The sequence below is a fragment of the Pseudophryne corroboree genome, chromosome 6 (assembly GCF_028390025.1).
Source record: "Pseudophryne corroboree isolate aPseCor3 chromosome 6, aPseCor3.hap2, whole genome shotgun sequence".
In the NCBI taxonomy this organism is placed as follows: Eukaryota; Metazoa; Chordata; class Amphibia; order Anura; family Myobatrachidae; genus Pseudophryne; species Pseudophryne corroboree.
In genome coordinates this window covers 365,222,886-365,250,444 of record NC_086449.1, presented here as the reverse complement: position 1 = coordinate 365,250,444, position 27,559 = coordinate 365,222,886, and the positions used below count along the sequence as shown (strand labels likewise).

Below are 27,559 nucleotides of genomic sequence, written 5' to 3'. Positions count from 1 at the left end.
AAGCAATTTCTGAACTGCCTCTTGCAAAGCCCTGGCCTTTGTCTCTACCAGAGATGGGCTGGTACAAAAAAAAAAAACCTTTGAGGAAGGTGTTTCTTGAAGGCAAATGCATAACCTCGAGATACCGCTTCCGGCAGCGAAGCATCTGTTGTAGACTGCTCCCAGATCTGTGCAAACTGAAGAAGTCGGCCCCACATCCTGAGATCCCCCAGGTGGAGGCCCGCACCATCAGGCTGATGGCTTATTATCCGTTTTACCAACCGGTTCTCTGGTAGCCCAATGCTTTTTAGTCTTACCAGACTTGTTTTATTGGGACTGCCTGCCATCACTTTTTCCTTTAGCTTTTCTTTGAGACCGAAAAGCCGGAACTTTAGGTTTGAAATTGTATGTGGAAGGAAACTTGACCTTCTTGGAGTCTGCTTCTGACTCCAAAATATCTGTCATTTCTTTATCAAAAAGGATATGTCCAGAAAAAGGAAACGATTCCAAAACCTTCTTAGATTCTGAAACAGCTTTCCATGTACGTTGCCAAACTACCCTGCGAGCAGCTATTGGTGAAGTTGATGCCGTGGAGGCAATAGTACCCATATCCAATGCTGATTCTTCCAAGAACATTGCAGCCCATTTTATATGTGCTATATGGGATTTTTGCTCTCTAAATGCTATTGAAAAATCCCCCTCCAATGCATCAGCCCAGGCAGCCACTGCCTTTGCCATCCAAGCTGAAGCCATGGCTGGCCTTATGACTGCCCCAGACAGGGAAAAAATGTTTTTTAAAAAAAACATCCAATCTCCTATCCCAGACATCATTTTATGATGTTGAAGGCAAAGGTAATGTAGATTTTTGCACTAATCTAATCACATGCTTATCTACTTTAGGAGCCACCTCCCTTTTTAAACAATCCCCAGCAGGAAGAGGATAATTGGAATTCCATTTCTTAGGAATTCTAAACTTCTTATTGGGTGTAGCCCAAGCCTCTTCCATGATTTCCGTCAGCTGATCTGACCCTGGAAACTCAGTTTTAACTGTTTTGGGACGTTTAAACACAGGTGCCTTTGTTTTTAACACAAGCTCTGCTGAATCCTCTAAGAAAAGAATGGCTTTCATTGCTTTAATTAACTCAGCTATATCCACTGAGCTGAGACTGTCCTCCTCTTCGTATGCCTAAGTAGAATTTATTGCGCTTTCATCCTCTGATGAATCCTCATTTCAAACATGTGTAGCCTGTGAGGATGAAGATTTACTTACCACTGGCTTATCAGCCTGTTTCTTTTGAGAGGCTGCTGCTGGAAGTGATAAACCGCAGGTGGGAAGCTGCATGTAAGGGTTAATCGTGTAACCTATCCCTGGTACAGGAGTTGGAGGAATTATCCATTCAGCTATACCTGGATAATGTCTGTGCAAACATAGCCCAAGGTGGATCAACCTGTACCTGAATCTGCATGTATTTTTCAAGACACCCTGGTGAAAGCTAAAACAATTTGCATACAAACCATCCTGAACCAGATCCTGAGGGGTTAACACAGCTTTGCAAGACATTATATTCCTCTTCTAAGCGGAACCGATGCCTTACCTTCTCCCTGTGCTTCGGCCACAGCCTTGTGACATGCTAGTATATCCAACACAGACGCCTGCCAAAACAGCACTGTACTCGCGGGTAAGCGTTGTCGAGACTCTGCGGAGAGTTGTTGGAGCGACTCTAAGGTACGTATAAGACACTTTTTAGAAAGAGCACTCAAGAAAACATAGTAAGACTATAAAAATAAAAGAAAGCTTAGGGCTGCTAAAAACCATCAGCCCTCTGTCTATGGTCCAGCTCCTGCCGCACCAAACAAAAAAATTATTTGCCTAAACCAGGAGGCAGGGATATATGGACGGGCCCATTGCATGCTGGGAGGCCGAAAAGCTTTGACCGATTGGTGCAAATCCGCTGTTGCTTCATCATATCCCAATGCTATCCTGTGGATAACCTGTGGACCCTGCCGGAGAAACACACGCACCTAGGCTGAGCGCAGCAGATACCCTAAATCTATTCAGTTTACCATATAGGTTGGTAACCTCTCTTTGTGCAGAAGTTCGCCATATAATCACTCAACTGCCCAGTGCACAGGTGCACAACGATAATATGTTCTTGAAACAATCATTCCGCTGAATATCAATTACAACATGTACACTTTGTTAAACATGGCAAACAAGCTATTAAAAACTAGAGAACTGTGTGTCCTCCAATCCACCTCTAGGTATAGTGACAGGTTCTGCATCCGAGGAGGGATAAGTTTGAGGAGGCTGCTATATTAGAACAAATGAAAGATAACACAGGATTTGATATTGTTATTACAGCAGAGGAGAAAAGTGCTTCATACTAAAAATACCCTGCAAGCATTTAAAAACGGTAATAAAAATTTTGTTTGTTTAAAAAAAAAAAAAAATCAGATGGCTCAGTAAAAGGTACTATAATCTTAATGTGTAACTTTTATATGAAATACTAAGGGCACAGGGTGTAAATCGCACCATGACTAATTTTAGTAACAGCCTAAAGCCATGACTCTAGCAGGCCATTTAAAAAAAATATTACTGTAGTAATCTCAAAGGCCCAGCAGTAAACACTGTGCTAAAAGGGGAAAAGAACTAAGCTGAAGCGTTTGAGGACTTCACTGAGCTTTTGTCAGCTTACCACTCTTGCTGACAAGATAGAAAGAGACACGCAACACAGTAGCCACTTTAATATGGCTTGCACATTAAGCTAGCTGCAAGCAGCAGGTTCTACTGTAGGTTTGAAATTACACAAACCAAAAAAAAATATTAAAAAAACTTTAGTTGCCAAGGATACACTGTATCTGAACTAATTTACAGGTCGCTGAAAGACATGCGAATATGCTAAGAGTTCACGAACATTCTAGAATACCCTCCATCCTTAGTATATAAAGCCGGGTACAGACTAGGCAATATAGTGGACAATGTGCCTGATTCCGATACATTGTTCACGATATCGCCTAGTGTGTACCCAGCTTTAGTTATCAGCCACCAGCCAGTTTAGAGTGGAGCAGTTCACGCTGTCTATTGTGTTCTTGTTTCTTGTCTATGCGATATATTTGTACACATGTAATTAGTGAAAATAAGTCAAGTTGTAGTGACAATTTGTATATACAAAGTGTTTTAAGTAAGAATAAATTCAGTTAATGATAAAACGTGTTTTACCTGCACTCATGTAGCAAAAACTTTGTATGTTCAGAAACATATGACTTCTTCATGAAGAAGCTGCTTAAACAATGCTAATACATTCGGTTACATTTGTGGTTAATACTCAGCAAAAACAAAAAAAACAGTCATTGTAAAGCACGCTCATCTCGCATATTTTGGCTTGCCACTTGGAGACCAAGACAAGTCTTTCCCCATAAGGCTTCAAGGGTTTACTTTTGTATGATTTCAAACTATTTCAATGTAAATTGAAAGAAGGCAAACCATGACCTTTAAATATTTAGCATTTTTAGGTTTTTCTTGTATTTATGTACTTTTATAAAAATTTGTTTGATACCTGGAGGCATATTATGAACAGCAATTCTCATGTTTGAGAGTCAGTTTTAACTGTAATTTGAAATGGATGGTTCATAGAGTAATAGTTGGTAGCTGCAGAAAGGTAGATGGACCCCTACACCACCATATCGATCCCACAGGTCAGTGGGTGTGAGATTGCAGGGCTACAAGGAGAAGAATACAGCAGGAGAACTGGTGTCTGAAGCAGAAATCAAAGTTTTAGTTATGGATAGAAGAGTCAGGGAGTTGGAGATGAAGAGGTCATGGGTTACGACCAGTTTATTAGAGACTGAATGTCTTTCCAGAGGGCAGATGAGAGGGACAGATTTAAGGGGAAGAGATGTGAATGAGATTATCAGGGTTGCTGTAATATGGAGGGGAGATTGATTTGGAGCACTGTGATAGAGATTAGTGATGGTGTGGGATCCTGAGCAAGGAAGGGGAATTGCAGCTGATGGGAAAATAGGGAGTTTAGTGTAATGCAAATGGAGGAGAGGAGAGGTGGCTGGGAGAAAACGGAAGGAGCAGGGTATAGTGGTGGGGCACATGAGCATGGTTGGAGAGAATTGATTGGAAATGGTGGAATGAGAAATGTGGTGGAGAGTTCCAAAGGGGTGGAAGGTAGATAGAGAAGACAGGGGGAAGAAGAGGTGGAAGAGACAAGGGGGGACTTCAGGTGGGAGCAGGTGGTACAAGAAAGGACTTCTGTAGCAGTTGAAAGGGGAGTGTGTGTGTGTGTGTGTGTGTGTGTGTGTGTGTGTGTGTGTGTGTGTGTGTGTGTGTGTGTGTGTGTGGGGGGGGTTCAAAGAAAGTGATATGGTTTGTGATTATGAAAATATGAGTTAAGATGCATTAATAAACCTAAAAAATCAGTAAGAGCAGCAAGTAACTCACTGTAATCTCGCAAAACAGGGCCTTCGTTCCTCATGGCCCTTTTTTTTCTTATTTATACTATCATATACTCCCTTTGATGGCACCTAACCCCTGGTTTTCTATACCTGTCCTATACTATCTTGAACTGTAAGTGCTCTTTTCTTGTTTACTCATGTGATTATGTACGGTCTAATGGGCGCTGCAGATCCCTCGTGACATCATATAAAGGATAATAATAACTCCTAGTAATGTCCAAGTAAAGAGTTCAGGAAGTAGTATGTAGGATATGCAGAAAGCAGGTGTTTGAGTTAGTGGGTCATTTAACACACAGCAGTTTGGAAAAAATAGTCTTCACAAGCAGGGATGTCTGGTAAAATGTTCTGTTTTTCTCATGTTTAATTCCAGAATAACTCTGAATTAAGGTACAGTAACAAAAAAAAAAAAAAAAAAACTTGAAACAAAAACACTAGGAAGAAAAACACTATACAGCCATAAGGCTTCGCAGCCTGAGGTACACTATTAAGTATGGCTTACAAGCATGCGCGCTAATTATTTACAAACCAGCTCAAGTACCCTCCCCACTACAAAGGGTGAATTTAAAACTAATACAGTAAGAGGGCACCTATTCTGATTTGATAACAAAAAAGTAACTTGATTAACTGACTTCTAGTAAGTGAATGATGAATCGCTTTAAATCAACACACAAATTTCAGATTTGCATGATGAAAGATGATTGTGCTATGTAGCAACCACCAATCACTAGTGTAGACCACCCATCAGGAACCATGCATCTGCAAAATAGGCTATAGTTGATACACCAGTAATGTTTCATGTAGTTTGTATTTAAGAATTTTGTGCCGAGGGCTAAATTTACTAGTTTGCCTAAAATTATATTTGCCTAAATCACAGTACTTCGCTCATGGTATAAATAGGTTACTAAAAGTACATGAACTTGTTGGAAATGTGTAGTAAAGCTTGTGGGAGGGCCGATTAAATGTGCTTTGATACTGATGGGTAAGATAATCATTTAAACAAATTTACCACATTTTCTTGCAAGTGCATTGTGTTGTGTTAATTTCTGCGTTGCCAGCAAGGTTCAGAAGCGTTAGTGCTCCGCGATATACAATGGTGTTGAATTATTATGCTTAAGTATATATAGTACGTTATGGCGCAGGAAGTGGAGAGATTTGCTAATGAACACTGTACTGATGCTGTGCGCTATTATAAACAAGGACAAAGTGCAAGGTTATGTCTATGCGTTTAACTAGCATTGTTTCTTAACTCGTACTTGTGAGAGCCTTTAAAAAGCCAATGTTTTACGAGGACGGGTTAATTTCCTGATCCAAATAAAGCGGATACTATACTGAACAAAATTCTTTCAGATCAGTAGAAATCAAAGACTGTTCATATGGGATTATTGTTTAACGTATGTGCACAAATGATCAGCTAAGTGCTTTAAAAAAAAAAATTTTTTAAATAGTCCAATTTTGTTTTCCCATCCAGCAAATATCAGATTGTTTAAGCATATGGGTACTAAATTATAATTTTTTTTATAAACGAGTCCAACACAAATGTCACCTTTTTCAAGGTCATACAGTATGTTAAATACCTGCCTATTAATAGTAGAGATTTACTAAACCCACTTCTTTATCAAATTCTTCCAACTTCCATTCTAACCAAGTGCTCTTTGCGCACTGACTTTCAGTTCTGTGTCACCCATGTCTGTCTCCCATACCCCTTTAGAATGTAAGCTCTCACAAGCTTCTCACTCTTGTGATTTTCCTTCCCCACACATTGGGGGTCATTCAGAGTTGATCGCTAGCTGCAGTTGTTCACTGCGGATGATCAGTGAAAAAAAATGACTAATCTGCACATGCGTATGCACTGCAATGCGCACGCACGTCCTACGGGTACGGAGTCCTTTGTGGTTTTGCACTGGTTCTAGAGACAATTCCAATCACACAGCCGAACGCAAGGAGATAGACCGGAAGTGGGAGTTACTGGGTGGAAACTGGCCGTTTTCTGGGAGTGTTTGGAAAAACGCAGGAGTGGCCGGGCGTTTGCTGGGAAGGGTATCTGATGTCATTACTGTGTCACTCGTCGCAGCAATCATCGTACAGAATAAGTAACTACAGGGCTGGTCTTGTTCTGCACAAAAATGTTTGCTGCCGCACACCTGCACAGGCGTTCGCACACCTGCAAAGCAAAAATACACTCCCCCGTGGGCGCTGACTATGCGTTTGCACGGCTGCTAATAACTGCTAGCGAGCGATCAACTCGGAATGACCCCCATTATCTCCTCACAACACCAAACTTTCTAGTTTGGCCGCCCCGCTGCTGACATGGGTCTTATGACTGCCGATGCAGCAAAGAGTATAAACCTTGTCCTGCAATGTTTTGTACGTAGTAAGGTGATTCAGACCCTTTGTTGCACCATATAAAGAATCAAAGTAATCAAATCATATAGCATGATGTAACAATACATACATGTTAACTATATTGGCAATGTTTAGCGTTTACAAAGGCACTAGTTTCTCGCCAAAACAAAAAAATAATAATTTTATCAATAAACCCAGATGGGAAGCCTAGTCAGTACAGAATCAGCAAAAGATCTACTGTATTTTGTCTATGAACAGAAAATGACACCAAAATAACACTAAAACCAGACGGCTAGGTTTCAGCAGAAAATGAGGGATTAGCTCCTTGGAAAGGGTAATACATTTGGGAAGAACCTCACATCAAAAGCCAAGGACTTTATTCTTACAGGTTATGCGTCTAAACAGCAGACAAGAGACTGCATGAGCCAGACAGACAGCATTCTACAAACTGCATAGTGAGCAGTTTATGAAAATTAAATAAAAAAAAAAAAAAATCAGACTCCAGTAAATAGCCAGTGAGAAAGTAACACAGGACACTTCTGTAAATGACCAATATCAAATTCCAATGACAATACAGCTCTGCCCTCAGAGGTTCGCAGAGACAAAGAACAAACGGACAATTATTAAAAATTATTAATATAGTTCCCAGGAAATCAGAAGGAATGAAACCAGGTGCTTTCCCAAACAGAAAAGGTTTGGAATCTTCCATAGCCAACCTTTCACCTGCTCATTGCGCGACTGTCTGCTGCAAAATTGATCTAGCACGCAACTTCACTGTGAGCAAAATGAAAACCACTCACACATCTTACATTTTAGTATACACACCTTCATGAATATTAGAGTAGTTGTGTATTTCTGCTTCCAGAAAATGGGAAGGGGAGAGGGGGGGGAGGGGGGATGGACGACATACACCTGAACATAATATACATAACTTATGAAAAAGATGCTTTAAACAGACACTTTTCAGTCCTTTGATTGACATTTTAACGTTAAGATGAATACGTTTTTCTAAATTTGTTGGATTACCAAACCAAAATTATATATACATATATATTATTATTTTTTTACAGAGCCAGCATTTACTACTCATTATATTTGCAGGCGAAGATTTAAATCTGCCCTAAAACCCCTGTATACCCCCAAAAACATGGTAACAAGGTCACTTTGAAAAGGCGCCACCTTTAGAACTGTAACCTCATCTCGGGGAGTGCGGAAGGGGTTAGAGCTAGACAGCTAATCCTCCTGAAGAATTGGCTTTGTAAGCACATGTTTCAATTTGTGTGTTACTGGCAGATAAGGGCAATTTCTACGTTCCAGTTGGTTTAGCAGCTCCTGGGATAATGCTCCATTGTCTTAAAGGGCTCTCTCTGGTGCAGAGTATGGCCAAAAGCACTTTGGGATGTTTCCAAGACTAGAACCTATAACAAATTACCTATTTCCAGGAACACAGGAAATAAAACTTCTCCTTAGAGACTTGTCACAACACAGGCAAAAACAATCTGCACAGAGAACAGATGCTGTGAACGGATCTTATTAGTGGCTGGAGAGTGTAAATCAGCATTAACCATATAGCAGGTATGTGCATCACTGCCCAAAATACAGCACTGCATAGCAAGTGAGCACTGGTGGATTCCTGCACTTGTGATGAACATAAAGTGCTCATGTAATATACTGTAAGTAATAAAGCCAATCTTTCATGGGGAGAGGGGGTACCGGTATGAGATGAGAATAATAGCACTTCCATTCCTTGATGTTTACTGACCAGACAGTAAGAACAGAACCCCCTATAAGATAATTACTTACATGCCGCCAATGGTTATTGTAGCACAGGTACGCTCAGGAAATGCTGGGACAGTCTCTGTGGCTGCACTGGCTGACCGGATGTAATCTACATTCACATTTACCTGCAGAGAGAGAAGTATATATAAAAGGCGTTAACAACACTTCCAGATATCATAAGTTTGATGACGAAATTTGACCCCTTACTGGATATTATACAGGTAAAAAATAGAACTAAAGCGCGACAAAGTATACGAAGGCTTTAAAAAAAACAATGTTAATGTAATAAACCATTCTATCCCAGAACAGAAATATTTCAGAAGGTCAAACAGATATTGTGAACTGTAGTGCAAAGTGCAAACCTGAGCATCACTCAAACTGATCAATACGGCACAGACTTCATTTATATGCAATACATTTGAAGAATACATATTAGTAATTGAAAAATAAGATTTTACTTACCGATAAATCTATTTCTCGTAGTCCGTAGTGGATGCTGGGACTCCGTAAGGACCATGGGGAATAGCGGCTCCGCAGGAGACAGGGCACAAAATAAAAGCTTAAGGATCAGGTGGTGTGTACTGGCTCCTCCCCCTATGACCCTCCTCCAAGCCTCAGTTAGGATACTGTGCCCGGACGAGCGTACATAATAAGGAAGGATATTGAATCCCGGGTAAGACTCATACCAGCCACACCAATCACACCGTACAACTTGTGATCTGAACCCAGTTAACAGTATGATAAACGCAAAGGAGCCTCTGAAAAGATGGCTCACAACAATAATAACCCGAATTTTTGTAACAATAACTATATACAAGTATTGCAGACAATCCGCACTAGGGATGGGCGCCCAGCATCCACTACGGACTACGAGAAATAGATTTATCGGTAAGTAAAATCTTATTTTCTCTGACGTCCTAGTGGATGCTGGGACTCCGTAAGGACCATGGGGATTATACCAAAGCTCCCAAACGGGCGGGAGAGTGCGGATGACTCTGCAGCACCGAATGAGAGAACTCCAGGTCCTCCTCAGCCAGGGTATCAAATTTGTAGAATTTAGCAAACGTGTTTGCCCCTGACCAAGTAGCTGCTCGGCAAAGTTGTAAAGCCGAGACCCTCGGGCAGCCGCCCAAGATGAGCCCACTTTCCTTGTGGAATGGGCTTTTACTGATTTTGGCTGTGGCAATCCTGCCACAGAATGTGCAAGCTGAATTGTACTACAAATCCAACGAGCAATCGTCTGCTTAGAAGCAGGAGCACCCAGCTTGTTGGGTGCATACAGGATAAACAGCGAGTCAGATTTTCTGACTCCAGCCGTCCTGGAAACATATATTTTCAAGGCCCTGACAACGTCAAGCAACTTAGAGTCCTCTAAGTCCCTGGTAGCCGCAGGTACCACAATAGGTTGGTTCATGTGAAATGCAGAAACCACCTTAGGTAGAAATTGAGGACGAGTCCTCAATTCCGCCCTGTCAGAATGAAAAATTAAGTAAGGGCTTTTATATGATAAAGCCGCCAATTCTGACACACGCCTGGCTGAAGCCAAGGCTAACAGCATCGACACCTTCCATGTGAGATATTTTAAGTCCACAGTGGAAAGTGGTTCAAACCAATGTGACTTTTGAAAACTCAACACCACATTGAGATCCCAAGGTGCCACTGGAGGCACAAAAGGAGGCTGTATGTGCAGCACCCCTTTTACAAATGTCTGAACTTCAGGTACTGAAGCCAGTTCTTTCTGGAAGAAAATCGACAGGGCCGAAATTTGAACCTTAATGGACCCTAATTTTAGGCCCATAGACAGTCCTGTTTGCAGGAAATGAAGGAAACGACCCAGTTGAAATTCCTCTGTAGGGGCTCTCTTGGCCTCACACCACGCAACATATTTACGCCAAATGCGGTGATAATGTTTTGCGGTTACGTCCTTCCTGGCTTTGACCAGAGTAGGAATGACTTCTTCTGGAATGCCTTTTTCCCTCAGGATCCGGCGTTCAACCGCCATGCCGTCAAACGCAGCCGCGGTAAGTCTTGGAACAGACAAGGCCCCTGCAGTAGCAGGTCCTTTCTTAGAGGTAGAGGCCACGGTTCGTCCGTGAGCATCTCTTGAAGTTCCGGGTACCAAGTCCTTCTTGGCCAATCCGGAACCACGAGTATAGTTCTTACTCCTCTCCTTCTTATGATTCTCAGTACTTTTGGTATGAGAGGCAGAGGAGGGAACACATACACTGACTGGTACACCCACGGCGTTACCAGAGCGTCCACTGCTATTGCCTGAGGGTCCCTTGACCTGGCGCAATATCTGTCCAGTTTTTTGTTTAGACGTGACGCCATCATGTCCACCTTTGGTTTTTCCCAACGGTTTACAATCAGGTGGAAGACTTCTGGGTGAAGTCCCCACTCTCCCGGGTGAAGGTCGTGTCTGCTGAGGAAGTCTGCTTCCCAGTTGTCCACTCCCGGAATGAACACTGCTGACAGTGCTATCATGATTTTCCGCCCAGCGAAGAATCCTTGCAGCTTCTGCCATTGCCCTCCTGCTTCTCGTGCCGCCCTGTCTGTTTACGTGGGCGACTGACGTGATGTTGTCCGATTGGATCAACACCGCCTGACCCTGAAGCAGAGGTTTTGCTTGACTTAGGGCATTGTAAATGGCCCTTAGTTCCAGAATGTTTATATGAAGAGATGTTTCCATGCTTGACCACAAGCCCTGGAAATTCCTTCCCTGTGTGACTGCTCCCCAGCCTCTCAGGCTGGCATCCGTGGTTACCAGGATCCAATCCTGAATGCCAAATCTGCGGCCCTCTAGTAGATGAGCACTCTGCAGCCACCACAGGAGAGACACCCTTGTCCTTGGCGACAGGGTTATCCGCTGATGCATCTGCAGATGCGATCCGGACCATTTGTCCAGTAGATCCCACTGAAACGTTCTTGCATGGAATCTTCCGAATGGAATCGCTTCGTAAGAAGCCACCATTTTTTCCAGGACCCTCGTGCACTGATGCACTGAGACCTGGCCTGGTTTTAGGAGGTTCCTGACTAGCTCGGATAACTCCCTGGCCTTCTCCTCCGGGAGAAACACCTTCTTCTGGACTGTGTCCAGAATCATTCCTAGGAACAGTAGACGTGTCGTTGGAATCAGCTGCGATTTTGGAATATTTAGAATCCACCCGTGCTGACGTAACACTACCTGAGATAGTGCTACTCCGACTTCTAACTGTTCCCTGGATCTTGCCCTTATCAGGAGATCGTCCAAGTAAGGGATAATTAAAATGCCTTTTCTTCGTAGAAGAATCATCATTTCGGCCATTACCTTGGTAAAGACCCGAGGTGCCGTGGACAATCCAAACGGCAGCGTCTGAAACTGATAATGACAGTTTTGTACTACAAACCTGAGGTACCCTTGGTGAGAAGGGTATATTGGGACGTGGAGATAAGCATCTTTGATGTCCAGAGACACCATATAGTCCCCTTCTTCCAGGTTCGCTATCACTGCTCTGAGTGACTCCATCTTGAATTTGAACCTTTTTATGTAAGTGTTCAAGGATTTCAGATTTAAAATTGGTCTCACCGAGCCGTCCAGCTTCGGTACCACAAACAGCGTGGAATAATACCCCTTTCCTTGTTGCAGGAGGGGTACCTTGATTATCACCTGCTGGGAATACAGCTTGTGAATGGCTTCCAAAACTGCCTCCCTGTCGGAGGGAGACTTTGGTAAAGCAGACTTCAGGAACCGACGAGGGGGAAACGCCTCGAATTCCAGTTTGTACCCCTGCGATACTACCTGTAGAATCCAGGGATCCACTTGCGAGTGAGCCCACTGCGCGTTGAAATTCTTGAGACGGGCCCCCACCATATCTGAGTCTGCTTGTAAAGCCCCAGCGTCATGCTGAAGACTTGGCAGAAGCAGGGGAGGGCTTCTGCTCCTGGGAAGCGGCTGCATGGTGCAGTCTTTTTCCTCTTCCTCTGCCCCGGGGCAGAAAAGAGTGGCCTTTTGCTCGCTTGTACTTATGGGAACGAAAGGACTGAGTTTGAAAAGACGGTGTCTTTTTCTGCTGATGTGAAGTGACCTGGGGTAAAAAGGTGGATTTTCCAGCCGTTGCCGTGGCCACCAGGTCCGATAGACCAGCCCCAAATAACTCCTCCCCTTTATACGGCAATACTTCCATGTGCCGTTTGGAATCCGCATCCCCTGACCACTGTCGCGTCCATAACGCTCTTCTGGCAGAGATGGACATAGCACTTACTCTTGATGCCAGGGTGCAAATATCCCTCTGTGCATCACGCATATATAGTAATGCATCCTTTAAATGTTCTATAGTTAACAAAATATTGTCCCTATCCAGGGTATCAATATTCTCAGTCAGGGAATCCGACCATGCGACTCCAGCACTGCACATCCAGGCTGAGGCGATTGCTGGTCGCAGTATAACACCAGTATGTGTGTATATACTTTTTAGGATATTTTCCAGCCTTCTATCAGCTGGTTCTTTGAGGGTGGCTGTATCAGGAGACGGTAACGCTACTTGTTTAGATAAACGTGTGAGCGCCTTATCTACCCTAGGGGGTGTTTCCCAACGCGCCCTAACCTCTGGCGGGAAGGGATATAATGCTAATAATTTTTTAGAAATTAGCTGTTTTTTATCGGGGGAAACCCACGCTTTATCACACACCTCATTTATTTCCTCTGACTCAGGAAAAACTATTGGTAGTTTTTTCACACCCCACATAATACCCTTCTTTGTGGTACTTGTAGTGTCAGAAAGGTTCAATGCCTCTTTCATTGCCGTGATCATGTAACGTGTGGCCCTACTGGACATTACGTTTGTCTCGTCACCGTCGACACTAGACTCAGTATCTGTGTCAGGGTCTGTGTCGACCCACTGAGGTAACGGGCGTTTTAGCGCCCCTGACGGTGTCTGAGACGCCTGGACAGGCACTAATTGATTTGCCGGCTGTCTCATGTCGTCAACAGTTTTTTGCAAATTGCTGACATTATCACTTAATTGTTTAAATACAATCATCCAGTCAGGTGTCGACTCCCTAGGGGGTGACATCACCAACACAGGCAACTGCTCCGCCTCCACATCATTTTCCTCCTCATACATGTCGACACACGCGTACCGACACACAGCACACACACCGGGAATGCTCTGATAGAGGACAGGACCCCACTTAGCCCTTTGGAGAGACAGAGGGAGAGTCTGCCAGCACACACCCAGCGCTATATATATATACAGGGATAACCTTATATAAGTGTTATTCCCTTATAGCTGCTGTTATTATCGTTATTTGCTGCCAAAAATGCCCCCCCTTCTCTTTTTTACCCTGATTCTGAAGCAGGACTGCAGGGGAGAGTCAGGGAGCCGTCCTTCCAGCGGAGCTGTGAGGGAAAATGGCGCTTGTGTGCTGAGGAGATAGGCTCCGCCCCTTCACGACGTCCTTATCTCCCGCTTTTTTGTGTAAAAATGGCAGGGGTTAAAATACATCCATATAGCCCAGGAGCTATATGTGATGTATTCTTTTTGCCACCTAAGGTATATACTGTTATATTGCGTCTCAGGGCGCTCCCCCCCAGCGCCCTGCACCCTCAGTGACCGGAGTGTGAAGTGTGCTGAGAGCAATGGCGCACAGCTGCGGTGCTGTGCGCTACCTTAGACTGAAGACAGGATGTCTTCTGCCGCCGATTTCACCGGACCTCTTCGTCTCTTCTGGCTCTGTAAGGGGGACGGCGGCGCGGCTCCGGTGACCCATCCAGGCTGAACCTGTGATCGTCCCTCTGGAGCTAATGTCCAGTAGCCTAAGAAACCCGATCCACTCTGCACTCAGGTGAGTCCGTTTCTTCTCCCCTTAGTCCCACGATGCAGTGAGCCTGTTGCCAGCAGGACTCACTGAAAAAAAAAAAAAAACCTAAACTAAACTTTTATTCTAAGCAGCTCAGGAGAGCCACCTAGATTGCACCCTTCTCGGCCGGGCACAAAAATCTAACTGAGGCTTGGAGGAGGGTCATAGGGGGAGGAGCCAGTGCACACCACCTGATCCTTAAGCTTTTATTTTGTGCCCTGTCTCCTGCGGAGCCGCTATTCCCCATGGTCCTTACGGAGTCCCAGCATCCACTAGGACGTCAGAGAAATTTAATTATATAATTAAATAGCTGCTTGTTAGAGAGGCAAAGCGAGAATGAGATGCACAGATGTGTGTATACTACAGTATCTTTTCCCAAATAAGTGTCAATTTGGCACAACTGAAATCTAGACTGTATAACTGAAAATATTTTACAACAGGCATTACTGACCCATCAGCAGCAATCAACCCGGGGTAGGACTATACATTAAAAATGCAGTGCAAATATAGAAGGACATTGCCTAATATTCACATGGCAGTTAAAAATTACACGTCAACAGAAATCTGTGACTAACTAGGCAAAGAGCACTGGAATATGATTGGCACACCATGCAGGTTCAAAGCCACGGATTTCAAAATGAATGCCAAGGAGAGTGAATGCAGGCAGTGGCAAAGAAAGGCAGATTATATAAGGGAGGACTGCACTGCTTGTGAGTGTTTACAACTGACCAAGGAGGAGCAGTCAGACATGAGTGATACTGGTGTATCAGGAGGAGAGCTGGTATGCTTTGATAAAGAAATGGGCATGAAAGCAGGTTTGAAGCTTTGAAGGAAGGAGCAGGTAGTGTAGAAGTCTGGTAGGGAGTGAGTTCCAGTGGTGAGGAGCAGTGCTGAAGAAGTTCTAGAGGCAGGAGTTGGAGGAAGTATTCAGGAAAAGTGGCAGCAGTGACTTTCAGAGTGAACTGGTATGGCTTCATGTGGATAGGAAGGAGGTTAGATATAAAGGTGTAGGGGATTGCATACCTCCCAACTGTCTTGATCTCAGAACAGTCCCCCTTTTCGGGCACTCCGGCGCAGGTTTAGGGTGGGCATGGTCACCGCTACCCTGCACCCAGAGTGGTGCTGAATGGATGTGCTGGCGTGCACTTGTTTATCCACACTGTTCTGGAAGAAGCCCTGGACTGGCTAGAAACTGCCAAAGCACTGGGCAAGCCGCCCAGCATGAGTAAATGGGGCGTGAGAAGCAGTCACGCCATCACAGTCATACACAAGGTGGCATGGAGTCCAAGGACTGGACTTTACAAAGTAGGAAGGTATTGGTTTGGCTAAGGTGAATGTGGAGTTTTTGGACTCTATATGGAAAGATGATGCAAGTGTATGTCCTGGCTGATAGGAGAGGCACACAGATGATAGAGAAAAAGATCATGTAATCAGTGGCACTGCCATTGCTAACATATTTCACTCTGAATTTTTCAAGTTACAAATTGGATAATTATTAGGGTCAGGGGCAGAACTAGTGGGCTGTGCAGCCGGTGTATTACACAGGTGACATTATCTATACCTCCCAACATGACCCTCTCCAGGAGGGACAGAATGCTCTGTTCCTGGACTTTTCTTTTAATATATGATTGCCATCACCTGTACTGAAACACTTTTCTTATCCATTAACCTGTTCAACAGAGGTGCCGGCAATCACAAATTAAGAGAAAAGACCAGAAGCAGAGCAGAGCATTGTGTCCCTCCTGGAGAGGGTTATGTTGGGAGGTATGCATTATCAGCAGGTACTAATAATGAGTCAGACCGATTCATTATAGTGCAGCGCCACGGGCCAAAATGAGGAGGGAGGCAGTTGTCAGGCTGAAGGAGAAAAGGGGTCCTTTTTCCTAATTTCTCTGCTGGCTCCTTTTGAGATGGTACTGCTGCTGTCGCTGGGGATCTGTTGTCATAATAAACTGCATGAAAACACAGGATGGCAGAGAGAACTTAAAGAACGGTCTATCCCATGCCAGAATAATACAATTTTGAGACTTGGTCAAGTAACCAGGCCCCTTTAATGTATCAGCCCATTCTGTACTGACATGATCCATAGAGGAACGGGAAATATTCGTGTTAGCAATCCATCTAAAGTCACATAACTTACTACATACTGTACACTATATGATGTCCCATACGTACATGCTATAAACTGCTGATTTCATAATGAAAATGCTGGTCAACTAGAAAAATAATTTTGCTAGGGGGGGGGGGAGATTAGAGTACAAAAGCATATTGTTGCACCTGTTCTCACCACTCACTAGTACGGTCACTGATTAGGGTAAGTTGATAAAAAAACAACAATGCTGTTTAGGAAAAATGTGGTTGTAGTGTAAGTTTTGTATATAACAATTTGCTGAGGTCAGTGGGTAGCCTTCTACATACCAAAATCTTTGGTTATTTACACGTAACTTGATCAATTACATTTTGTTGCAGAAGTGCAAGGATTAAAAAAAAAATGCAGATCCATAGCAATGTACAGAATGTTCTAGCACTGGATTCTACATGAAGGCTTCCATAATAATCACTATTTCACGTTCCATCTTGCTTACATCTTACACTCACCAAGCTAGGAAGAGAAAGATTACAAACCCCAGATCATGCTACCACAAGCCGTCCCATGATAGCGTTTACTGTAAGTGCATGCAGAAAAGCCATAAAGGAGGACTGCATATCAACGCAACGTAATTTTAACTGCACTTTATTCACTGACCTCAAGTTTGGACTCAACACGTCATGCACAGTGAAATGCCTGGCATTAGTGAGCCACCAGTTCCCAGCCAGCTCTGCTATCATCAAGCATCTTTTATTGCCAAAAATGGGTTTTATTCGCATCGCTATGCAAATAAAACGCACAAGCAGACAGTTCATTAAAATGTGGCATGCCTATATTCTGTGTAACTCTGGCGGTATCTGCATACAAAATGCTACGCTACAGTATTTTCCTGGAAAACACTAACGTAGCATTTTGTAAGCAGACAGAGCTACAGTTGCAGAATATAGGAATGCCACATATTTTAATCAGCAGAGTCTGCTTGTGCATCTTACTCCTATTGTGATACGAATAAGACATTTTCCGGCAAAAATGCACAAAGAGACACCCGGCGACAGTAAACGCTCATGATAGGTGCTACTAGAAGGGCTGTTTAACGTGATTGCAGCAACGATGTAGGAGGACACATCCGCAAATCAATCTCCAAACAAGCATTAGTGGTAGCTATTTAAAATTTCCCACCAACAAGAGTAACCGTCCTATCTCAGTGTTAAGTTGATCAGACAGTGTAAAACTGGGACATGGAGGGCCCACCGGGAAAATTCAGTGTTAGGGGCCTATGCTTAGGGGCGTGGCCATCCTTCACAGAGGCTTGGCTAACAATAAGAGATTGCATGGTCTGGGCCCCTTGATAGATAGATAGATTTTTTTTTTTTTTTTTAACTACTTCTAGTCCATACAAGATAATGTACCAGATTAATAACAGCAATGCACTGTAGAAAATACACCTTAGTCATATACGGTGTAATTTAACATATGTATAATGTATAATTCGAATGCACAGTCTGAAATCTGAACCTTAGAGGATGAGGTGGGCTCTCAGGAGTGGGGCCCACTGGGGTTTTCCCCCTGCACCCCTGTGGGCCAGTCCAACCCTGATCAGACAGCATATATAGTAGGAGTCTAGTGTGCTTTTTTAGTGTAGTGCCAATAAAATGGTATGTACTGCATAATCCATCAGGCTTATATACAGGTATAGTGTAGGCATCAGATTGTTTTATTAAAGAGATACAGAGGGAGCGTGGTGAGCAGATGCTTCAGTATAGTATATGAATCTCTACTAAACTGGGCCTTACAGATTCCGTATACTAAGGACCATTTCTACAATTTACTCCCCATTTACCACTGTTAGGCATTTGTGGTTTTGGGCTGCCATTTATCCTATATATTTGTTGCATGATATCCTGCACAGATATGTTTAAAAGAAAACAACAATGCATTTAGATCTCTAAGCATAACAGCACTGAATGGAATTCGGCAAGAGATACAATATGCATTGCAAGACATGAAGGCTTAAATCTTAAGCTATACAGCCATCAAGTTGTCTCCGTGTAATAAAGAAAACAGCAGCATAGGTTACTTGACTAAAATGCACCTTTTATCCCCTAAACCGACTGCCAAAAGTTCATGTGGCTGTAGGGAGAAGAAAAATGCATCGCCCTGGGAAGTGCAAATCAAGGATGTTTTGCCAGTCGTGTGTAGAGGGCAGTTAGCTGGAAACTATAACGAGCCTTCTGGAGGAACATGCTGAAGATTGATGAGAAAAATAAGATTACATTTTTCCCCTAATGTGAGAAAAGAAAACAGTAAAAAAAAAAAAACGAAACTAAAAAATATATATATGAAAGCTACTGCTAGATAAAGTGAAAGCATCCAAGCCATTCCTTCCGCCAGTTGCATTTGGAGATTATATATTAGACCTTGCTGGAGAAGAACCATTTTTCCAAAGCTGCACAGACATTATGCTCCATCACTTTCTGCTATTTCAATAAACTACTTATACATTACATAACCTGCTTATTAAGATCACATATTCCTGCAACAATTCAGATGTGATTGTGATATTTCTGTCATACGCAAGCTCACTGCTAGGCAAAATTAAGCAACTGAACTTCAGAGTTAAACTTGCTAATGGTGTAAATCCAGCACTACTGTTTTTTTCTTCTGTGAAGCAATCAATTACACATCCGCAAAGTTAAAGTGAACCCGTTCAGTGCAGATTAAAATCCATCAATTACAAAGGTGAAACAGTTATCTATATGCTGGGGAAGAGACTAAAATTAACCTAGTGCCTTGAAAGAAAGTAATGTTTCTCCCATACTAACATCTACAGACCATAATCTCCAAAATTAGTAGTCTTAATTGACTGCTCATGCATAATACGGAGTCCAAACCAAACGAATATACAGTATAGGGAGGGTAAGGCAGGGCTGTTACTAGGTGTGTGGAGGGGGCACCGCACATAGCGCTGCAGGGTAGGGGGTGCTGTTGACGGCATTTCTCAATTATCTGCTTTAATTACTTTCACTTACAGCTTCCACCCTTTTTGAAGCTGTGCTTCTTCTGACCGCCGATGTCTCCTACCCTGACCCCTTCGGTCACTAATACCTGTATAACAGTCACCAACTGAATTTGAGATTTTTGTTATTCAGTCACACTGTCAAGATGCTGACAAACCTGGGATTAAAACATATCGCCTGTGGCATTGCAGTGAGACAATCTATTCATTGAGCTAGTTGCCCTTATGTAGAAAGTGTAGTGAGTGGCTGCAAGAGATTGTGTGTGTGGCTGCACACTACATAGATCTGCTCAATTACAGTGTGCACTATATAAAAATAATTGGTATTAACTGGTAATTACAATGCTGATTTTTTATTTATTTATTTTTTTACAAAGTACTAGTAGCTTCATATAGTGTTCATTTTTTATGCAGGATCAAGTAGCTCAATGAGTAGCGTGTTTGATTATAATTCAACAGGTTATAGGTTTGAATCCTGGGTAGTTATTTGATAAAGGGTACTGTAACTAAATAACAAGCTCTCCAATTAATTGCATGATTGTGGTATAATGAGGATTTGTGTCCACATCCATTTTCTTGCAGTGTTCTAGAAGAGCAAAAAACACACACACACATATATATATACTACCCTTTTTGTGAAGTAATTTTTCCTTAAATTTCCCATGAACCTGCCTCCCTCCAGTTTCAGTGTATGTCCTCGAGTTCTAATACTTCTCTTCCTTTGAATTATGTTCCCCTCCTGAACTTTGTTAAGACACTTGATATATTTGAAAGTTTCTATCATGTCCCCCCTTTCCCTTCTCTCCTCCAAACTATACATGTTAAGATCTTTTAGCCTTTCCGGGTAAGTTTTGTGATGTAGGTCATGCACCATTTTAGTTGCCCTTCTTTGTACTCTCTAATGTGTTTATATCCTTCTGGAGATATGGTCTCCAGAACTGGACACCGTAATTCCAGAAGGGGCCATACCATTGACCTATACAGTGGCATTATTACTTTTTTCCTGCTACTGATTCCTCTCCCTATGCAACCAAGCATCTGACTTGTTTTTCTCATTGCTTTTTTGCATTGTTTTCCTTCCTTTAAGTCACTTGAAATAGTGACTCCTAAATCCCTTTTCCCCTCAGTAGTTTCAAGGGTACTATAACTGGGTTTTTGAGACCCAAGTGCATGATGTTGCATTATTTAGCATTAAACAGTAGTTGCTACGTTCTTGACCATTTCTCAAGCCTACCTAGGACATCAATCATTTGTTCAACCCCTCCAGGTGTGTCTACCCTGTAGAATATCTTTGTATCATCTGCAAAAAGGCATACTGTCCCTTCAATACCATTTGCAATGTCACCAACAAAGACATTAAAGAGAACTGGACCAAGTACAGATCCCTGGGGTACTCCACTGGTAACATTTCCTTCCGTAGATTGTACTCCATTTGCTACAACTGTGTTTCCTATCCTGCAACCAGGTTCTTCTCCATTTAACCATTTTATAATCCACCCCCATGCTTTCAAGTTTATTTAGCAGTCTCTGTGGGACAGTGTCAAATGCCTTACTAAAGTCTAGATATGCTACATCTACAACTCCCCCTTGATCTATTATTTTCGTCACAGAGTCAAAAAAGTCAATAAGATTTGTTTGGCATGATCTCCCACTAGTAAATCCATGCTGTTTTGGATCCTGTAAGTTGGTTGATTTAAGATATTCCACAACTCTTTCTTTTAATAGTTTTTCCATTACTTTCCCTACTACTGGATGTAATGCTTACTGGTTTGTAGTTGCTTGCTTCTTCCTTGCTTCCACTTTTGTGCAGTGGAACTACATTTGCTCTTTTCCAGTCCTCTGGAATGACACCTGTATTTAGTGACTGGTTAAATAATTCTGTTAAAGGTGTCACCAGCACATCTTTTAGCTCTTTTAGTATCCTTGGGTGTATCCCATCTGTCCCCGTTGATTTCTCCACTTTTAGATTTGAAAGTCCTATTAGGACCTTCTTCTTCCATCTACCTTATTTTTATGAATGTCCTTGCAACTTAACTGTGGCCACATCCCTTCTCCTTCTGTAGTAAATACTGAGCAAAAATAATGATTTAGGTGATCTGCTATTGCCTTGTCTCCCTTCACAAAATGCTCACTCTCTGTCTTAAGTCTTCTTATTCCTCCATTTGATTTTCTCCTTTCACTTATATACTTAAAAAAATGTTTTGTTCCCTTTATCTACTGACTGGGCCATTTTATCCTCAGCTTCTGCCTTAGCACGTCTGATCACTTTTAGCATCCTTCCATCTTCAAGATACACCTCTTTGTCGTTATTATTTTGAGTCTGTTTGTATCTCCTAAAAGTCATCTTTTTTGCTTTCCTCCTATTCTTCCAATTCTATCCTTCCTAAATAAATTGTATCCTGGTATAGCGATGTCCCAGTCATGATTCTCATTGCACCATGACTCTAATTGCCACAAAATCCAGGTTATCCCTTGCCATTATCGAAATTAGCTCTGGAATTTTGTCTCCTAAGCTCCTTGCATTTGCACACATAGCTTTAAGAATTTTGTCTGTGCATCCATTATTAGTAGCCATGTCTAGACAGTACAAAAAAAAATTACAAATTTAAAGTTGAAATTACCTGTTTGGTGATGTTGCTCAGTGTTTTGCTTTTTTTTTTTTTTTTACTAATCAGGAATATCACACTGTCTTTTACACCACGACTACACCTCACTAAAATGTAAAGATATAGTACACCTGACCACAAATGGCCAAATGATCAAAGGAGGTAAACACCAGACTGCATGCAATAAATAAGAATTTACTCACCGGCAATTCTATTTCTTGTAGTCCGTAGTGGATGCTAGGGACTCCATAAGGACCATGGGGAATAGCGGGCTCCGCAGGAGACAGGGCACTCTAAAGAAAGATTTAGTACTATCTGGTGTGCACTGGCTCCTCCCTCTATGCCCCTCCTCCAGACCTCAGTTAAGGAAACTGTGCCCGGAAGAGTTGACATTACAAGGAAAGGATTTTGGAATCCCGGGTAAGACTCATACCAGGCACACCAATCACACCGTATTACTTGTGATAAACTTACCCAGTTAACAGTATGAACAAACAACAAAGCATCAACCAATGGATGCCAACATAACATAACCCTTTATTAAGCAATAACTATATACACGTATTGCAGAAAGTCCGCACTTGGGACGGGCGCCCAGCATCCACTACGGACTACGAGAAATAGAATTACCGGTGAGTAAATTCTTATTTTCTCTAACGTCCTAGTGGATGCTGGGGACTCCGTAAGGACCATGGGGATTATACCAAAGCTCCCAAACGGGCGGGAGAGTGCGGATGACTCTGCAGCACCGAATGGGCAAACACCAAGTCCTCCTCAGCCAGGGTATCAAACTTGTAGAACTTTGCAAATGTGTTTGAACCCGACCAAGTAGCTGCTCGGCAAAGCTGTAATGCCGAGACCCCTCGGGCAGCCGCCCAAGAAGAGCCCACCTTCCTTGTGGAATGGGCTTTTACTGATTTTGGATGCGGCAATCCAGCCGCAGAATGAGCCCGCTGAATCGTGTTACAGATCCAGCGAGCAATGGTTTGCTTTGAAGCAGGAGCACCCAGCTTGTTGGATGCATACAGGATAAACAGCGAGTCAGTTTTCCTGACTCCAGCCGTCCTGGCAACATAGATCTTCAAAGCCCTGACTACATCAAGCAACTTGGAATCCTCCAAGTCACGAGTAGCCACAGGCACAATGGGTTGGTTCAGATGAAAAGATGACACCACCTTTGGCAGAAACTGCGGACGAGTTCGCAATTCTGCCCTGTCCATATGGAAAACCAGATAGGGACTTTAACATGACAAAGCCGCCAATTCTGACACACGCCTAGCTGAGGCTAGGGCCAACAGCATGGCCACTTTCCACGTGAGATACTTTAGCTCCACCGTCTTAAGTGGCTCAAACCAGTGGGATTTCAGGAAAGCCAAGACCACTTTAAGATCCCAAGGTGCCACTGGTGGCACAAAAGGAGGCTGAATATGCAGCACTCCCTTAACAAACGTCTGAACCTCAGGCAGTGAAGCCCGTTCTTTTTGAAAGAAAATGGATAGGGCCGAAATCTGGACCTTTATGGACCCTAATTTTAGGCCCATAGTCACACCTGACTGTAGAAAGTGCAGGAATCGACCCAGCTGGAATTCCTCCGTAGGGGCCTTCCTGGCCTCACACCAAGCAACATATTTTCGCCATATACGGTGATAATGTTTTGCGGTCACGTCCTTCCTAGCCTTTATCAGCGTAGGAATAACGGCTTCCGGAATGCCCTTTTCTGCTAGGATCCAGTGTTCAACCGCCATGCCGTCAAACGCAGCCGCGTTAAGTCTTGGAACAGACAGGGCCCTTGTTGTAACAGGTCCTGTCTGAGAGGCAGAGGCCATGGGTCCTCTGTGAGCATTTCTTGCAATTCCGGGTACCAAGTCCTTCTTGGCCAATCCGGAACAATGAGTATTGTTCTCACTCCTCTTTTTATTACAATTCTCAGCACCTTTGGTATGAGAGGAAGAGGAGGAAACACGTAGACCGACTGGAACACCCACGGTGTTACTAGTGCGTCCACAGCCATCGCCTGAGGGTCCCTTGACCTGGCGCAATATCTTTTTAGCCTTTTGTTGAGACGGGACGCCATCATGTCCATCTGTGGCAGTTCCCATCAATTTGCAATCTGCGTGAAGACTTCTTGATGAAGTCCCCACTCTCCCGGGTGGAGGTCGTGTCTGCTGAGGAAGTCTGCTTCCCAGTTGTCCACTCCCGGAATGAACACTGCTGACAGTGCTAGTACGTGATTCTCCGCCCACCAAAGAATCCTGGTGGCTTCTGCCATTGCCACCCTGCTTCTTGTGCCGCCCTGGCGGTTTACATGGGCCACTGCCGTGATGTTGTCTGACTGAATCAGCACTGGTTGGTTTCGAAGCAGAGGCTCCGCTTGACTCAGGGCGTTGTAAATGGCCCTTAGTTCCAGGATATTGATGTGCAGACAAGTCTCCTGACTTGACCACAACCCTTGGAAGTTTCTTCCTTGAGTGACTGCCCCCCACCCTCGGAGGCTTGCATCCGTGGTCACCAGGACCCAGTCCTGTATGCCGAATCTGCGGCCCTCGAGGAGGTGAGCACCTTGTAGCCACCACAGAAGAGACACCCTGGCCCTGGGGGACAGGGTGATCATCCGATGCATCTGAAGATGCGATCCGGACCACTTGTCCAGCATATCCCACTGAAAATTCCTCGCATGGAACCTGCCGAAGGGAATGGCTTCGTATGACGCCACCATCTTTCCCAGGACTCGCGTGCAGCGATGCACAGACACCTGTTTTGGCTTTAGGAGGTCTCCGACCAGAGTCACGAGCTCCTGAGCCTTCTCCTCCGGGAGAAACACCTTCTTCTGGTCTGTGTCCAGAATCATGCCCAGGAAGGGCAGACGCGTCGCAGGAATCAGCTGCGACTTTGTAATGTTCAGAATCCAGCCGTGCTGACGCAACACTTCCTGAGAGTGTGCTACGCTGATCAGCAACTGCTCCCTGGACCTCGCCTTTATGAGGAGATCGTCCAAGTATGGGATAATTGTAACCCCTTGCTTCCGAAGGAGCACCATCATTTCCGCCATCACTTTGGTAAAAACTCTCGGTGCCGTGGACAGGCCAAACGGCAACGTCTGGAATTGGTAATGACAGTCCCGTACCACAAACCTGAGGTACTCCTGATGAGGCGGATAAATGGGGACATGCAAGTAAGCATCCTTGATGTCCAGAGACACCATAAAATCCCCTTCCTCCAGGCTTGCAATGACCGCTCTGAGCGATTCCATTTTGAACTTGAATTTCTTCAGATAAATATTCAGGGATTTTAAATTTAAAATGGGTCTGACCGAACTGTCCGGTTTCGGTACCACAAACATAGTGGAATAGTAGCCCCTTCCCCGTTGAAGGGGGGGGGGGACCTCTACCACCACCTGCTGGAGAAAAAGTTTGAGAATTGCCTCCAACACTATCTCCCTTTCCATGGGGGAAGTTGGTAAGGTCGATTTTAGGTAACGGTGAGGGGACATCACCTCGAATTCCAGCTTGTATCCCTGAGACACAATTTGTATAGCCCAAGGATCCACCTGTAAGCGAACCCACTGGTGGCTGAAAAGTCGGAGACGCGCTTCCACGGCTCCTGGCTCCGCCTGTGGAGCCCCAGCGTCATGCGGTGGATTTAGTGGAAGCCGGGGAAGACTTTTGTTCCTGGGAACTAACTGCATGGTGCAGCTTTTTTCCTCTACCCCTGCCTCTGGCAAGAAAGGACGCACCTCTGACCTTCTTGCTCCTCTGAGAACGAAAGGACTGCATTTGGTAATACGGTGCTTTCTTAGGTTGTGGAGGGACATAAGGCAAGAAATTTGACTTCCCAGCCGTAGCTGTGGAAACTAGGTCCGAGAGACCGTCCCCAAACAATTCCTCACCCTTATAAGGTAAAACCTCCATGTGTTTTTTAGAGTCGGTATCCCCTGTCCATTGCCGAGTCCATAAGACCCTTCTGGCAGAAATGGACATTGCGTTAACTCTAGAGCCCAGCAGGCAAATGTCCCTCTGGGCATCCCGCATATATAAGACCGCGTCCTTGATATGAGCCAGGGTCAGTAGAACAGTGTCCCTGTCCAGGGTATCTAACTCCTCAGACAGAGAATCCGTCCATGCAGCTACCGCACTACACATCCAGGCCGAAGCAATTGCTGGCCTCAGCAGTGTGCCAGAATGTGTATAAACAGACTTCAGGATAGCTTCCTGCTTTCTATCCGCAGGATCCTTTAGGGCGGCCGTATCCGGAGACGGCAGGGCCACCTTCTTGGACAAGCGTGTCAACGCCTTGTCTACCCTAGGGGAGGATTCCCAGCGTAACCTGTCCGCTGGCGGGAAAGGATACGCCATAAGTAATCTCTTGGAAACTATCACCTTCCTGTCAGGGGAATCCCACGCTTTTTCACAATTCATTTAATTCATGTGAAGGGGGAAAAGTCACTTCATGCTTTTTCTCCCCATACATATAAATCCTCTTGTCAGTGACAGGATTTTCCTCAGAAATGTGTAATACATCCTTCATTGCTACAATCATGTAGCGGATGGCTTTAGTCATTTTAGGCTGCAACTTTGCCTTATCGTCATCGACACTGGAATCAGATTCCGTGTCGACATCTGTGTCAACTATCTGGGATAGTGTGCTCTTTTGAGACCCTGACGGCCTCTGCACTGTAGGATCAGGCATGGGTTGAGACCCTGACTGTCCCCCGGTCACAGTTTTATCCAATCTGTTATGCAAGGAGTTTACATGATCATTTAACACCTTCCACATATCCATCCAATCAGGTGTCGGCACCGTCGGCAGCGACACCACACTCCGCTGCACTTGTTTTGCCTCCACGTATCCTTCCTCATCAAACATGTCGACACAGGCGTACCGACACACAGCACACACACAGGGAATGCTCTGACTGAGGACAGGACCCCACAAAGGCTTTTGGGGAGACAGAGAGAGTATGCCAGCACACACCCCAGCGCTATATAACCCAGGGATTACACTGTACCTTAGTGTTTACCCTGTAGCTGCTGTTAATATATATACTGCGCCTAAATTTATGTGGCCCCCTCACTTTTTTACCCTTTAATGCACCTGTATACTGCAGGGGAGAGCCTGGGGAGCGTACTTCCAGCTGAGCTGTGAAGAGAAAATGGCGCTGGTGTGCTGAGGAAGAAGGCCCCACTCCCTCAGCGGCAGGCTTCTGTCCCGCTTTAATGTGTTAAAAATGGCGGGGGCTCGGGCATATATACAGTCCCAGACTGTATATATGCCTCTTTTTGCCAAAAAGGTACTTGATTGCTGCCCAGGGCACCCCCCCCCCCCCTTGCGCCCTGCACCCTACAGTGACCGGAGTGTGCAGTGTGCTGTGGGAGCAATGGCGCACAGCTGCAGGGCTGTGCGCTACCTTAAGTGAAGACAGGAGTCTTCAGCCGCCGATTTCGATGT

At 44.2% G+C, this 27,559-nt stretch overlaps 1 protein-coding gene across 1 annotated transcript in view; it reads right to left on the bottom strand.

Annotated features, from left to right (window-relative positions):
- The window catches only part of SND1 (staphylococcal nuclease and tudor domain containing 1), a 1,401,087-nt gene that overhangs the window by 947,510 nt on the left and 426,018 nt on the right, over positions 1-27,559 (bottom strand). Inside the window, exon 12 of the mRNA XM_063926687.1 lies at positions 8,590-8,690. Coding sequence (XP_063782757.1) covers positions 8,590-8,690 — 101 coding nt within the window. The remainder of the gene's footprint in view (positions 1-8,589; positions 8,691-27,559) is intronic.